Source organism: Armigeres subalbatus, chromosome 2 (assembly GCF_024139115.2).
Source record: "Armigeres subalbatus isolate Guangzhou_Male chromosome 2, GZ_Asu_2, whole genome shotgun sequence".
Classification (NCBI taxonomy): domain Eukaryota; kingdom Metazoa; phylum Arthropoda; class Insecta; order Diptera; family Culicidae; genus Armigeres; species Armigeres subalbatus.
Genome location: NC_085140.1, coordinates 427,480,312 through 427,495,773, shown reverse-complemented (window position 1 = coordinate 427,495,773; position 15,462 = coordinate 427,480,312). Strand labels below are relative to the sequence as shown.

Genomic DNA, 15,462 nt, shown 5'->3' with positions numbered 1-15,462 from the left:
TCAGAGCCTCCTTTCAAGAGGCTCAGCCTCCTTTCAAGAGGCTCAGAAGCCTCCTTTCAAGAGGCTCAAGCCTCCTTCAAGAGGCCTGGAAGCCTCCTTTCAAGAGGCTCAGAGCCTCCTTCAAGAGGCCTGGAAGCCTCCTTTCAAGAGGCCTGGAAGCCTCCTTTCAAGAGGCTCAGAAGCCTCCTTTCAAGAGGCTCAAGCCTCCTTTCAAGAGAGCTCAGAAGCCTCCTTTCAAGAGGCTCAGAAGCCTCCTTTCAAGAGGCTCAGAAGCCTCCTTTCAAGAGGCCTGGAAGCCTCCTTTCAAGAGGCCTGGAAGCCTCCTTCAAGAGGCCTGGAAGCCTCCTTTCAAGAGGCCTGGAAGCCTCCATTCAAGAGGCCCAAGCCTCCTTTCAAGAGGCCTGGAAGCCTCCTTTCAAGAGGCCTGGAAGCCTCTTTCAAGAGGCCCGGAAGCCTCCTTTCAAGAGGCCTGGAAGCCTCCTTTCAAGAGGCTCGGAAGCCTCCTTTCAAGAGGCCTCAAGCATCCTTTCAAGAGGCCTGGAAGCCTCCTTTCAAGAGGCTTGGAAGCCTCCTTTCAAGAGGCTTGGAAGCCTCCTTTCAAGAGGCCTGGAAGCCTCCTTTCAAGAGGCTCAGGAAGCCTCCTTTCAAGAGGCCTCAGAAGCCTCCTTTCAAGAGAGGCTCAGAGCCTCCTTTCAAGAGGCCTGGAAGCCTCCTTTCAAGAGGCTCGGAAGCCTCCTTTCAAGAGGCCTGAGGCCTCCTTCAAGAGGCCTGGAGGCCTCCTTTTAAGAGGCCTGGAAGCCTCCCTTTCAAGAGGCCTGGAAGCCTTCTTTCAAGAGGCTGGAAGCCTCCTTTCAAGAGGCCTGGAAGCCTCCTTTCAAGAGGCCTCAAGCTTCTTTCAAGAGGCTCAGGAAGCCTCCTTCAAGAGGCCTCGAAGCCTCCTTTCAAGAGGCTCGGAAGCCTTCTTTCAAGAGGCTCGGAAGCCTCCTTTCAAGAGGCCCGGAAGCCTCCTTTCAAAGGCCCGGAAGCCTCCTTTCAAAGGCCCGGAAGCCTCCTTTCAAGAGGCCTGGAAGCCTCCTTTCAAGAGGCTCGGAAGCCTCCTTTCAAGAGGCTCGGAAGCCTCCTTTCAAGAGGCTCGGAAGCCTCCTTTCAAGAGGCTCAAGCCTCCTTTCAAGAGGCCTCAGAAGCCTCCCCTTTCAAGAGGCTCGGAAGCCTCCTTTCAAGAGGCCTCAAGCCTCCTTTCAAGAGGCCTCAAGCCTCCTTTCAAGAGGCTCAGCCTCCTTTCAAGAGGCTCGGAAGCCTTTTTTCAAGAGGTTCGGAAGCCTTCTTTCAAGAGGCTCGGAAGCCTCCTTTCAAGAGGCCCGGAAGCCTCCTTTCAAGAGGTCCGGAAGCCTTATTTCAAAGGCCCGGAAGCCTCCTTTCAAGAGGCCTGGAAGCCTCCTTTCAAGAGGCTCGGAAGCCTCCTTTCAAGAGGCCCGGAAGCCTCCATTCAAGAGGCCCGGAAGCCTCCTTTCAAGAGGCCTGGAAGCCTCCTTTCAAGAGGCCTGGAAGCCTCTTTTCAAGAGGCCCGGAAGCCTCCTTTCAAGAGGCTCGGAAGCCTCCTTTCAAGAGGCTCGGAAGCCTCCTTTCAAGAGGCTCGGAAGCCTCCTTTCAAGAGGCTCGGAAGCCTCCTTTCAAGAGGCTCGGAAGCCTCCTTTCAAGAGGCTCCAGAAGCCTCCTTTCAAGAGGCCTCAGGAAGCCTCCTTTCAAGAGGCCTCGAGCCTCCTTTCAAGAGGCCTGGAAGCCTCCTTTCAAGAGGCTCAGAAGCCTCCTTCAAGAGGCCTCAGAAGCCTCCTTCAAGAGGCTCAGAAGCCTCCTTTCAAGAGGCCTCAGCCTCCTTTCAAGAGGCCTGGAAGCCTCCTTCAAGAGGCCTGGAAGCCTCCTTTCAAGAGGCTCGGAAGCCTCCTTTCAAGAGGCTCGGAAGCCTCCTTTCAAGAGGCTCAGAAGCCTCCTTTCAAGAGGCTCGGAAGCCTCTTTTCAAGAGGCTCGGAAGCCTCCTTTCAAGAGGCTCGGAAGCCTCCTTTCAAGAGGCTCGGAAGCCTACCTAAAATGAATTACAATTTAAAGTCTGTAACACAGCAGTAAAGTTAAATTATATATTTCTTAACGAGCTTGTGAGAAAACCGCGTAAGTTTATTTATTTTTGGTTGTGATACATCGGAGCTTGGTAGATCATCCTCCAGAATTTCATTTATTACTTCTATTTACGATTTTTATTACTTTATGGGTAACTAACATTTGTACCGCTACTTGAATATTTCTCAAATGGACCCTCTCACAGTATCATTAACAATCCACTGACTGGAACAATTCATGGATGAAAACCATCCCTCCATTCCAATCCCGCTATCATAGATCTCGACGAACAGATATCGCGGCTACCCGCTGGCGCTGCCGGCTACCTCCCGAGCGAGAAACAGCGCCAAGAGCGTTTTTAATTAATTTGATTTGCATCGAGGCTACCCCTTTCAGCCCGAAAACATATCCACGGACGTGTCGTAATCGCTTCGATCGGGTTCTAAATACGCATCATAGTCCGTCCCGCTGCGCGCACCGTATGGAGACGCGAAGGACAATTTCTAATCCGGCGCTACTCCTATTTGTTTTTCGTCCAAATAATGACGCTGGATTTCGGACCCTTTCCACGGGAGAACAAACAAACTACCCACCGCGCGTTGGCCCGCACCGGGATACAAATGACGACGCCTCTTGCTCACAGCGATATTGACACGTGCCCATCATCGCATCGCGCCGTCATCATAATAATCGCCATCCCGGTCGGTCCATGCTGCAACGATATGCGTGAAGGACTCTTGTTTTTTTTGTTTTATGCTCTTTCAGCGCAACGCATTTTCGTTATTTCCATACCGACATCGACCGGGAAAAAAGGTGGCACCAACAGCCAAACTTACCAGCGAAAGCCACAAGTGGCCCTTGTACCGATCCGGTTCGGACGAACATCTGCTTCTGGGATCGCGTCGCACTGTATGGGATGTCCTTGTTCCGTCACCACGTCCTGCCGGTTTTCGGAAAAGTGCAACTGCATCGCGAGTGCGGAGTTCAAACGGACTTTCGGCGTCTGCGCCCATACAAGTGCACACAATGGCAAAAGTGCTCTCGCTAAATGCTGCGATGAATGGGGATCAATGAATTCGAATCGAGAGTCACTTGAGCCCGCTGTGAGGTTTATTATTTCGAGACGCTATCGACAATTTTTCAAATATATCAGGAACGTGTTCAATCCAATTTAGTGCGTTTGATTTCCACAGACGTACGCTGTTCCATTTTCTGGGCCATCAGTTTGTTGTTGATCTGGCAAAACAATCACTATTAGGCATGCTTTTAATAAGATTAATCGTAGACTCACACTTACAATTTTTGCCACCTGAATCACATGATCCAGTCTTTCGTCTTCCAGTGCCAGCACAGCGTCGCTGGCTTCCTCCAGCGAATCGACCAGCTTCTCTAGGTTCAGTTGTGTACAATCGGCCCGAACGATGGCTAACACGCCCAAAAATTTCCACAAATTACTTCCACTTTGGGTAGCTTCTTCAATGACACGCCTTGCCATAATACGAGTTTCGTCCAACTTGCTGGCCTCCAAATGATGTCGACACATCTCGTGGTACAAGAAAGCTCTTTCGATTGCATAACGCGAGTAGGGAACGCGTTTCTCCAGGACTGTTAATTTGTTTCTGAAAATTATAAACAATCATAAATAGAGAAATGTAGTCCACCCTACATGACTCAACTTGTAAGAAATGTAGCCATAATCCGGAGCAGCTGGGTCACGGTAGGTTGATTTGTCGCCAAAAATTGGTATCACGACATCTTCTTCATCCTTTGTCGGTTTGAGATTGAACAGAATTGTCAAGCGGTCCTTCAAACGCTCGTCCATTAGCGTCGGCGGAATTTGAAAGCTGTCTATTATTGCCAAACCAATCAGGTTACAAACTTCATTCACGAACTTGTACCGGTCCGGAAATACTCGTTCTGTTTTGGTCTGATAGTAAAACCACAGGACATCGTTCGCATACGCTAGTAATTGTTTTAAGTCTCCCTGGTCACGTAGTTCGTGCATGCGATCCAACTGGTTGTGCACGTCTCTATACGTTTTATATCGAATCTTGAACATGTCATCCAACAAATAAGCATCAGATTTCTCTGTACATCTGAATCTATTCCGGCGGTATGTATAGAAGGGAGTTCTTGCCTGAAGACTGCGCAATCCAGCGTCAACTCGCTTGTAACACTGATCGATCTTACCCGACAAAACCTTCGAACTCTCCTCCGCTTCGGCGAGATTCACCACCTTCTCCCAAACCCCTCCTTTCCTCAACGAGCTCAAGAACTCCAAATCCTTCCAACCGTGGTTCAGATACACCTGACCCAGCATTCTGAGATTCTTTTCCTTTCTCTTCACATCCCTTACGTGCGGTTCCTTCACAATCATTTCCACCACGCTTAAGACATCGCATTCCTTCTTACCGTCGGGACCCTCCATCTTCTGCTCTTCCTTGTTTATCTTCAGCCTGCTTCTTTGCTGATACAAACAAGGCCCGGCACGCTTTCCCAGAACATTCTCATAATTGCGAAAGGCCAACCGCAACTCCGCTTGCATATCATTCAACCGGTGCCCTTCGAAGTGCTTGCTCCGATTCGACGTTACCTTAACATGCTCCTCGAACTGATCCAGCTCGAACACCGTCCGGCATTCCTGCAGCGAACAGGGAAAATCTTCCCCCCGGGGATCCAACTCGTCCCGTTCCACCGCAAGTCCATCGCGAGCACTGCGCAGGGCATCGTCCAGGTCGGAGTTCCGGAACTGGGCCACACTCTTCCGGTAGTGGCAATCGACGGCGTACGGATTGGCTTGAACGGCTTTGTTAAAATTGGTAGTGGCCACCCGGTAGCGCCCTTGACGGTTATAGTGGGTTCCAAGTTCTCGAAAGATAACATGCTGCGATTCCGCTGGCCAGGAGAGTTCCAACTGGGACGACATGATCAGGCAACGGGAAGGACGTTTTACGTTTGCGAATGCGGTGAAGAATGGTTACTGCGATTATTTAAAAAGGGAGAAATGTCATTACTTTGAATCCCGAATATAAATCCATTGGAATCCCAAATGCTGGATTTCATTCGGATCCCAAATTTAATTCCACTTGAATTTCAAATATGGATCTATTCGTATCTCAAATGTGGTTCCATTCGAATCCCAAAAGTGATTCCATTCGAATTCCAAATGTGATCCAATTCGAATCCCAAGTTGGACTTCGAATCCCAATTTTTTGTGATTTCATTCGACACCCAAATGTAATGTTTTTCGAATCTCAAATGTGATTCAATTCTTATCCCAAATATTATTCCATTCGCCTCAAATATGATTTATTCCGAATTCCAAACGTGATTTATTTCGACTCCAAAATGTGATTCCATTTGACCATCAAATGTGATTCATTTCGAATCCCAAATGAGATCCAATTCGAATCCTAAATGTGATTCAATTCGAATCCAAATTGGATTCCATTCGAATCCCAAAATTAACTCTACTTGAATTCCAAATATGATTATATTCGTATCTCAAATGTGATACCATTGGAATCTCAAAATTGATTCCATTCGAATTAAAAATATGATCCAATTCGAATCACAAGTTGGACTTCATTCGAATACCAAATAGCATATAATACGAATTTTAAATGTGATTCTATTTGATTCCTAAATCGATTCCATGCGACTCCCAAATGTGATTCTTTTCGTATTCCAAAGATGATACCAAACGAATCCCAAATGTGATTCTATTCGACTCCGAGAATGTGATTCCATTTGACTCTCATATGGGATTTCATTCGACTCCGAAAGGAGATTCCATTCGAATCTTGATTGTGATTCCATTCGATTCTCAAATATGATTCCATTCGAATCCCAAATGTGATTTTATTCGGATCCCAAATGTGATTTCAATGAAATCCCAAATTCCATTCCATTTGAATTCGAAATATGATTGAATTAGACTCTCAAATGTTGTTAATTTCGAATTCGAAATGTAATTCCATTCCCAATTGTGATGCCAGTTGAAACCCATATGTGATTCAATTCTGTTGAAATAGTAACTGTCGAAAAATTGTACTTCAAACCTAGTGGACCTAATTTTATTAGATTATGGGCCCAGACACCGTGACATAGTAACGGTTTTTGAAGAAAGAACATATTTGATAAAGTTCATGCTGGAGAGAATTTTGTAGAGAAACTGATTTTCTGTAAACTATCCGTAACATGTTTACTTAATCGTGGCACTGATCCTGTTGGTAATGGACGAGGCGTAGTTGCGGCCCATTCTGGTGGTAGTTCCTGGAGGCTCCTTGTAGAGTACTATTCCTGGGCGTTCTCAACCAAGATTGACCTGGTTCGAACGGGTAGCTAGAGATCAAGAAGTAAGCGAAGACATCTCGGAGCAAGCACTGGCGAAAATATACCTTAGTATTGATCGGATCATCTGTGGTCTAGTTCAGAACGCAAACACGTCAAAAGAAGCTTGGAAGAAACACGTCAAAAGAACATGCGCAGCACGTTTGAAGATAGTTGATCTTCCCGAAGATTGGCCTGTTGATGCGAATCACCGGAATTTGTTTAGTGGGAGCTGAGAAAAATGAAGACATTATTTGCGAGTCCACACAAGAATATGTTAACCTATAATCAATTAGCGGAAGTTGGATTCAAAGTGTACGATGCTTGAATGACGAATTTGTTGTTGAAAGCCTGCCGAAGAAATACGATCCGATGATTCTAGGTTTGGAGTTATGGCGGACAAGGTCAAGGCGAAGATAATGCAAGAGGTAAAAGGGACAAGCAGTTGGTAATCAACCGAAGGTGAAGGTGCTTTTTATTCCAATTAGAAACTTTCAAGAAAGCCGGTAGACAAATCTGCTGTGAAGAGCTTCCGATGTAAAAAGATTGGGCGCTTTGCGTCCGAGTGCCAGAAGAAGCTAACAAAATGGATTAGAAAAAAGAATGAACCGTTCGCTTGTTGAGAGAACAAGACGCCCGACAAGACTTATGATTTTTTATGCTGATCTGGATAAGCGGTTCTGGGCGGAAGCGATTACAACGCCGAAAATGGCACAAACGTATAGATGGATATTGCGATTGAAGATGATCGAAGCGTTTAAGATATGGTCGTATTCAGCAACACGGTTCTCAATCTGGGGTACATGTACCCCTGAGTGTACCTTCGCTTTTCCCAGGGGATACATCGGACAAAAATGCGTAATAGCGGATGTATTACTGTTTCATTAAAAACTTATTAATAAAGTTTTGAACATTTTTATTCTTAACATTTATATTGTGCATCATGTGCATGGCGATTATCAAAGCAAAGACTTATGAAACCTGCCCACCTCAATCAGCACAGTGTATGAAGGGGGATCCTTTTTAAGGGGCTCGGAAGGCTCCTTTCAAGCAGACATCATGTACGCGTACCAAAAAGGGTGAGATTGAGCAAAGATTGATACGCGCACATAAACTTTGGCGTATATCGTACATCGTACATTGACCCCACAATCACGGGTCACATACTAATATGGGTCTTTTCCATTTGATTAACATGAAAAATGGAGTGACTAATTATTGTTACAAAGTGACCCATATATGTTGGATCAGTGTAATTAGGAAATTTATTCAAAAAATCTTTCAGGCATTCTACACGTAGAAAATTTCTTATAAATATTGAATATCATATTGACAATGCAACACATACATTGTTGCAATTTGGGGACCCAAATATATGCAATTTGTATACACACATAAATTTAATAACTGCGTATTAGAGACCATACATACATTTTATTTGATTATAGATTCTATTTGTACTTCACGTGGAGAGTGCTCTAATAAGCATCAAGAGTTAAATTAATGGATTTTTTCCAATAAGGCCGATACAAATATTTAAAATCTATTTTGTCTCCCTCCCCCTCGGATTTTTTTTGCCAAAAAATAATATTTTGAGGGGGCAACAAAATAAAATTTGGACAATTTTTGTTTTTTGATTTTTTTCATTTTAATATTTATTTTTTATTATCCTCCCCCCCCTTGACCTTTCGTAGTCCAGTAGGACAAAAAGTCAATTGAATATTTGTAACGGCCTAAAAATGTGTGGAATATTTGCAGTGTAGCAGAAAATCTTCAAGAATTCCTTTTAAAACTCCTCCGGAAATTCCTTCGGATATTATTCCAGAAATTTGTTCGAAAGCTCATTTATAAAATTCCTCAAAGAAATTGTCTAGCAATTTTTCAAGAAACTCTTTTAGAAATTACTTTAAAAAAACCTTAAGTTCCTTCGGAACTTTTATTTGGGAATTCCATGATTTTTTTTTAGAAACCGTTTCAAAAAGTCCTTCAGAAATTGTTTTTGGAATTCTGCCGAGTATACTTCCAGGCATTCCACTGGAAACTCGTACATCAATTCTTTTCCGTTGGAAATTCCATTCCTTTGGAAAATTCGGAAATTAAATTAATCGAAATTTCCTCCGGAAATTTCTTCCAAACTTCTAAGACGACATTCTAGGAACTTTCGAAAAAAAAAAATCCTAAAGGAATTTCCGAAATTTCTAAATAGATTGCAGAAAGAATTCCAGAAGAAATTTTTGACATTGTTAATTTTTTCCAGTAATGCTTCCGGAAATTCTTCCATGAATTCCATCGAATATGCCCTCAAGAGTTCTTTAAAAGCTCCTTTAAAAATTCCTTCGGAAATCCTTTAAGGAAGTCTTTTGGAAATGTCTTTACAAATTCCATCGAAAATCGTTCGAAAATTCATTTAGGAATTCCATTTGAATTATTTCTAATATTTACTTCCGGAATTCCTTTGGAATATTTTTTTGGGAATCTCTTCGAAAATTATTTCAGGTGAAATTTTCGAAGGAAATAATGAATTAATTTTCAAAGAGTTTTTAAAGCAATTTTGGAATGAATGTTCAGTGAATTATTAGAAGATTTTTTCTAAAGAATATCCGAAGGAATTTCCCACTGAAAAAAGGAATATCTTATGAAATTCCGGAATTTCCGGAGGGGTTTTATAAAGGAATCATTGGAGAGATTTTCTAAATTATATCTAGATGAATTTTCTGGAGCAATCCCGGAAGGTTTAAAAAAAATCCTGAAGGAAACATGAAAACATTTCTGGATTTTTGAAGATATTTTCGAAGGAGAGCCTGAAGGGATTTTTGAAAGAATTCCTAAAGAAATTCCCGAAGCTATTCCTATCGGAATTTCCGACGAAATTTCTAAATACTTCCAGGAATTCCTCCGGCAATTATTTGCAAGAACTTCTTAAAAAAATTATTAAATTGAAAATTCACACTCCAAATAATCTAAACGTTGCACTGAGGAGTATTGCAGCCCAAATCCCGGCCAAAAGTCAAAAACTAAAATTTTAGATATTTCCATATTACTTTTCGTTTTTGAACTCTCAAATAGTAATACTAATTTGCCAAGGGATTTTTGAAACAATATTGTTTGCTTGTAAGCAATGCTGACTGTCAAAAGTTTACCATAATTTCAATGCTAGTTTAATCGCAATTGTGCATGAAAAAATGTTCACGTTTTTTGGTGTTTTTCTTAGTTTTTAGTGTTTTTGAAGATGAAAATCAATATAGGTATCAATGATATGGATATGTAAAACGTTTTCAAGCATGATTCGATCTGAAACCGTATTCAGGTGATCCATGATCATGATATTATATGCTAGCTTTTTAATACCTTTTTTACAATAATATGGTTTACAAAATAAAACTTTTGATTAGGTTCCAAACCCGTCCAAGCAACATAATTGTCAGCGTTGGAAAGATTGGAGTTTCCTTAATAGGCTCCACATAAAACATTTCACGCATCCTCACGCAATCGTGACTTTTTGTTTTTTTAATGAAGTGAAGTTTGCTAAAAAAGCTAGTCAAAAAAATAAATAATCTTGGTTTTGAGCGACAATGCTCACATAAATTATGTTTCACTTGCAAACAAGAGTGAGGACCAAAATTTAGTAAGTAATAATAATCAAAGAATGAAGAATAACGTAAGAAAGATCATACTCAATGACGGATCCAGAGGTGGGCACCACTCGTCGCAAGCACGCTGTAGTTCTCAAAGACAGCGTTCTTGCACGAAGTGGTGCACTATCAAATAACAATAACTGACGCCGCCAGTGGCCATACTTCACTGTTATGAATTCAAAAAGCATAAACACAATAAACATAAACACATAAACACTTTGCTGTTTATATTGCATGCATTTACAGAAGAACAAATGATTAATATTGTTTTGGCCACTCTTTTACACTGCGTACTCCTATGTGCGTTGTTTCCACCTAAATTTTTAGGTACATTTTACGTGCACACGTAGCTGCAAATGCTTCAAAAAAATTCAGGTGAAACTTACGTGTTCGGTAAATTCCATCCAAAACTCAAGTGGAACTTACCTGATTTTCACGTAGAATAAAAACCTTTCCCGTCAAACATTGTAGCTCGTTTTATTGTCTCAGTCGGTTCTTTGACTTATTTGAGGTCAACTTTCCCAAAGAACCCATATTTTTTGAAGCCTTTAACTAATTTTAAAGTTGAAAACAAAAACCGAAAAAGTGCTGCATGTGTGAACCGCCCAACATTCACCCGATGTTCGTACAAAATCGGGCCAATCCTAAAAAACGACACTTTTTAGATTCTTGTTTTAATTTTAAAAATACTTAGAGGCGTCAAGAAATATAGATTCTTTGGGAAAGTTGACCTTAAATAAGCCAAAGATTCGATTGAGCGAATAAAAAAATTTGACGGGAAAGGTCAATTCGGCGCTATGCTGAATTCTAGACCAACATTTGAAAAGGGCGTAACAGCCAAAATTTATTTCTTTTGATTCTTTGTGTACAATGTACATATATAGCTAAATATGTAGACGAAGAATCAGAAAGAATAAATTTTGGCTATTTTGACCTTTTCAAATGTTGGTCTAGAATTATTGCTGTACTATTTCTTATCGCAACTTCTTTATTCACACAATTTTGGAGGAGTTATACAGCTACAACATCTCATTTTGAAGAACAATTTCATTATCTGTTTCGTTAAACTAATTCATTAAATTAAAAAAAATACTAAGCCTTAATTCAGCTACATGTAATTTATTCGAAAACAATAACGCATTGAGGGTAACATCCTCAAGATATCCATTGAAAGTATGTTGAAGCAAGTCTATTTCCATATAACCATTTTAAAATTTTCCTAAATCGGGTCTCGAACTGCTGAAATTTGATCTTCCGCCACAATTTATTAAAATTAAACGAATTTATATTCGACCGTGATCAAAATCTCTGAATATCCAGTTGCGATGTGATTGTCAAATTATCAAAAAAATGGTCCGGCTTTTAGTTACTTCATGAACAGTACCAACATATTCCACACCGGTCAATGCGTTCGAGAGTTTAATCTTGACAAAAACAAACCTCGTTCAATTTTTATTTGTAAAGATTGCTTCGATAACAGGCCGTTTGTGCTTTTGAGCTCAAATTTCGGTAATAGATTCAACGTTTGAGCTCCTATGAATTGATTCAACCATCAAAACAACATATGTAGCGCGTAAATAATTATATCCTAAAGCCATTATTTCCTCTTTTTTCTTCAGCACTATTGTGCGATAAATCAAATAAATGTGAAATACAATAGTTAAGAAGGACATAGATTAAGAAGAATGTTCAATACGTACTTATAAATTTACTATTCAACCTCAATTCAACTACCTCCTAATGTATCACATAATAAATCACGATGGCTTTTTGCAGTTGAAGAGGACCTGAGGGCGCTCAATGTTCAGGGCGACTGGAAGCGATTGGCCCAGGATCGAGTCCAGTGGAGAAGGATACTCCATTCGGCGTAGGTTCATCGAAGAGCTGTAGCCCATGAAGTATCAAGTAAGTAAATCACTAATTCAGCACATTGTTAAACTTCCCCAATGTGCTGAAATGTGATAAAACAAAAACGTTAGTTCGACTTCAAACAAAGGTAGTATACAAATAAATAGGCCAAGTAGAATAATAGTTGGATAAAATGCTGAAATGAATTCTGTCCAGCGTATTCTGCATCCATTTTATTCAGCTATGAAGATCACAAATAATCAATAATTCAACTTAGATGCTTATTTGTAGCTTGTCGTTGTCTGTTGGGAAGCCTCCTGGAATCCAAAACAAAATTCACTCGCGTTTTCAAGGCCACTCCATTCGATAGGGAAGCAATGCACCACTGTCATTTTTATTATTTCACGCATGCTGCGATGCAGCAAAGCTGGAATAATAAAAATGACAGTTGTGCGTTGCTTCCGTATTGAGTGTTGTGCCCTTGAAAACGCGAGTGAATTTTGTTTTGGATTCCGGGAGGCTTGTCCTTAATTCGTTATACTTCAAATCTAGTAGAATTATTTTTATAATATTCGAATTCCAAATGTTATTACATTCGGCAAATGTTGAATTCCTAAATTTATTCGAATGTAGCACAACTCGAATCCCGCATGGGATTCAATTGGAATCTCAAATGGGATTCAATTCGAATCCTAAATGTAATTCCATTCGAATCTCAAACGGGAACGAATGGGATATAATTTGATTCCTAAACATGATTGCATTCGAATCTCAAATAGGTTTTCATTCAAAACCCACATGTGTTCATTTCGAAGTCCAAATGTGATTCTTTTCAAAGCCCAAATGTGAATCAATTCGACTCCCAAATGTGCTGGCTGGTATAGCTCCCAAATGTGATTCCTTCCGAATCACAAATAGTCGGGGTTCACCCAAACCGCACCAAGCGGCTTTTCGACTGACTTGTGATATTTTGTTCGTAAAAGGACAACGGAAATAGTTTCATATCAGTACATATCATAACGTACATTTGCAGTAGGACATCCTCAGTTATGGGGTTGAGGGATATGCGATACGATTTACGATCAATTAAATCTGCTAAACGAAGGTTTGAGCAGAAAAATCGGTAATTTTTCGTTGTCGCTTGGTGCGTTTTGGCTGAACCCCGACCAAATGTGATTCTTCTCGACCATCAAAAGTAATTTCATTCTACTCCCAATTGTGATTCCATTCGACTTTCAAATGTGATTTCATTCAAAATCCAAATTTTATTCCAGTCGAATCGTAAATGTTTTTCCATTCGACTGCCAAAGTGGATTCCATTGGGATCCGAGTGGAATACATCGGGATTCCGCCTTGAACCCAACGTGATTCCGGGTGAAATCCAGGGAGAATTTAGAAAGGAATCAAATAAAAAATTTAATTGTAATCCAGCGGAAATCCGAAGGAATCCCGAAAAAAACCTATTTCAACTCAGCAAGAATTTAGACAGAATCCAGCGGGATTCTGAGTGGAATTCATGGATTTAGAGTGGAATATAGCAGGATTTCTTACTAGAAGTAACACACCAGCAGCCTTAGAAAATAAATTAAACATTTTGACAAAAGTTTTTATTATTATTATTATTATCTTTACTTTACCTGCGATAGTGTAGGGGAAACTGGACACACATGATCCCCGGGGACACATGATCCCCCCCTGTTTTCTCGAAAACTAATCACATTTTTATACCAGTGATAAGTGCAAACGGATCCGTTAGATAGATTATTGAATCTGAGCAACATTTGAAATGAGTTACTTTATGTATATGGGTTTTAGAGAAGTTTTATTATTTAAGCATTCTCAATCCTTTTTTTCTTCAAAAGAGAAAAGTTTAATAACTTTGAATATGTTCAACCAAAACGTACCAAATTTTTACTGGACAAAGTTGTATTATTGTAGAATTGAATAAATTCATTCAATTAACTATGGTTATTTTCCATTGAATACAAGAAACAAAACAAGATAAATACTCAACATGGACACACTTGATCCCCCACAGTTTGGACACACTTGATCCCGATATTGCATATATTGAGGCGTTTGTTGTATACCGTCGCATATTATTGTATTGTATGTAACTAATTGATCTGTTAAAATTCTTTTCTAGTTAAAAAGTATAAATAAATTTAATTTCTCTTTAATCGTGTCTTAGACAGACACGCGCAATCAATCAGACACGCGCAATTTGAATTTCTCAATAGCCTTATTTCATTAACCAGAACAAAGCCTAGTTGAACATACTTAGTTTTGATTAGTTTTATTAAATGCACTTTAACATTATTTTCAATAAAAAAGAGTGTAAATTAAATTGAATAGGCTCATTCAACAACTTTTGTCAGTCGTTTAAGAGAAATCGCATTTGTGTAATGGTAACACGCACTACAAAAATGATTATGCGTGACAGTATCATATTTATGTATGAAGTCACCATCCTGGTATGATAACGGTTGTGGTATTGGTAGTAGTCTGGCGATCTCGATGAACCGTCGTCGGTGAAAATGGGTCAAATAGGGGTAAGAATGCGTTACTGTTCCAGCTACTTATAATGCTTGAAGAATAGATTGAATGCATCTGAGGGCAGGAAGACCAAAGTATAAGAGACCTTTTTGAACGATTTTGCTCTACTACCTATAGACTACAGGTGAGAACGATGACCCATTGCTATAGCAGACATTCTATCTGTCACTATTACTCTATTCGAGAACCAAAATACTTGCCTTGCTTAATACCAGCAATATTAAATTTTCGCACGACTGATATTACGACAGACTATGAAGAATATTTAGGGTTTGAAGCTAGACCAATTCAACCTTTCATGGGACTTGGAAGAACCTAAATATGTTCAGCTCATAAATGGATCTATTCCCCCCTATATGGGGATCAAGTCTCCTGCAAGTTTTGAAAATGCCAAATTTTCTATCTTTTGGCAAAATCGATTCTTTGGTAACTTTCATGAACAAATAATTGCTTCCAATGACGTTTTTGAATAGCTAATTAAATTCTTTATCAAGTCCATCAAGAAGCGTGCAAATTTGTGCATGTTACATCGAGAAATATCCTAAACAAAAAGTGGGGATCATGTGTGTCCAGTTTCCCCTACATCATTACCAACTGGCAAAGTTTTGTAGTCGTACTTACGGTCAGCTCACTGCTATCAGATAAATCTACAGGACGCACTTTTCGGAGAATCGTTCTAAACACAAAATCCTATTCAGTCAACGTCGGCATCATTAATCTCGTCCATCAACAATTGATGCAACACATCAACACGTACTGCAATAAACGTCAAGGGGAAGCACGCAGTCCCATTATTGATGGAATCATGAATGACCGACCGCGGCGAGGATTAAGGATTATAGGGACGGACACTCGTTCTATCGGATCGGGGAAAATGATATCATCACAAATTGCACATCCAACCCACAGACCCATTGTCGGGGCATCGAAATGCCGCGGGGCTATCATAAACCGGACAGGAATAGGCACCCGGTCAGTA

General features: G+C 40.5%; 1 protein-coding gene across 3 annotated transcripts in view; it reads right to left on the bottom strand.

The window, feature by feature from the left end:
• LOC134213547 (uncharacterized) overlaps positions 1–5,078 on the bottom strand; it is a 45,826-nt gene extending 40,748 nt beyond the window's left edge. Inside the window, exons 1-4 of one of the 3 annotated variants that reach the window (XR_009979478.1) lie at positions 3,789–5,078; positions 3,410–3,731; positions 2,949–3,348; positions 2,268–2,824 (exon numbers count right to left, since the gene is read on the bottom strand). Coding sequence is in view for 1 of the 3 variants with exons in the window: in XM_062692684.1 (XP_062548668.1) it covers positions 3,274–3,348; positions 3,410–3,731; positions 3,789–5,038 (1,647 nt within the window). In the remaining 2 variants the exon portion in view is untranslated. Of the gene's footprint in view, positions 1–2,266; positions 3,349–3,409; positions 3,732–3,788 lie in introns of those variants that run through there. The other 2 variants (XR_009979477.1, XM_062692684.1) reach the window with 2 other exon arrangements.
• Between the last annotated feature and the right edge of the window lie 10,384 nt (positions 5,079–15,462).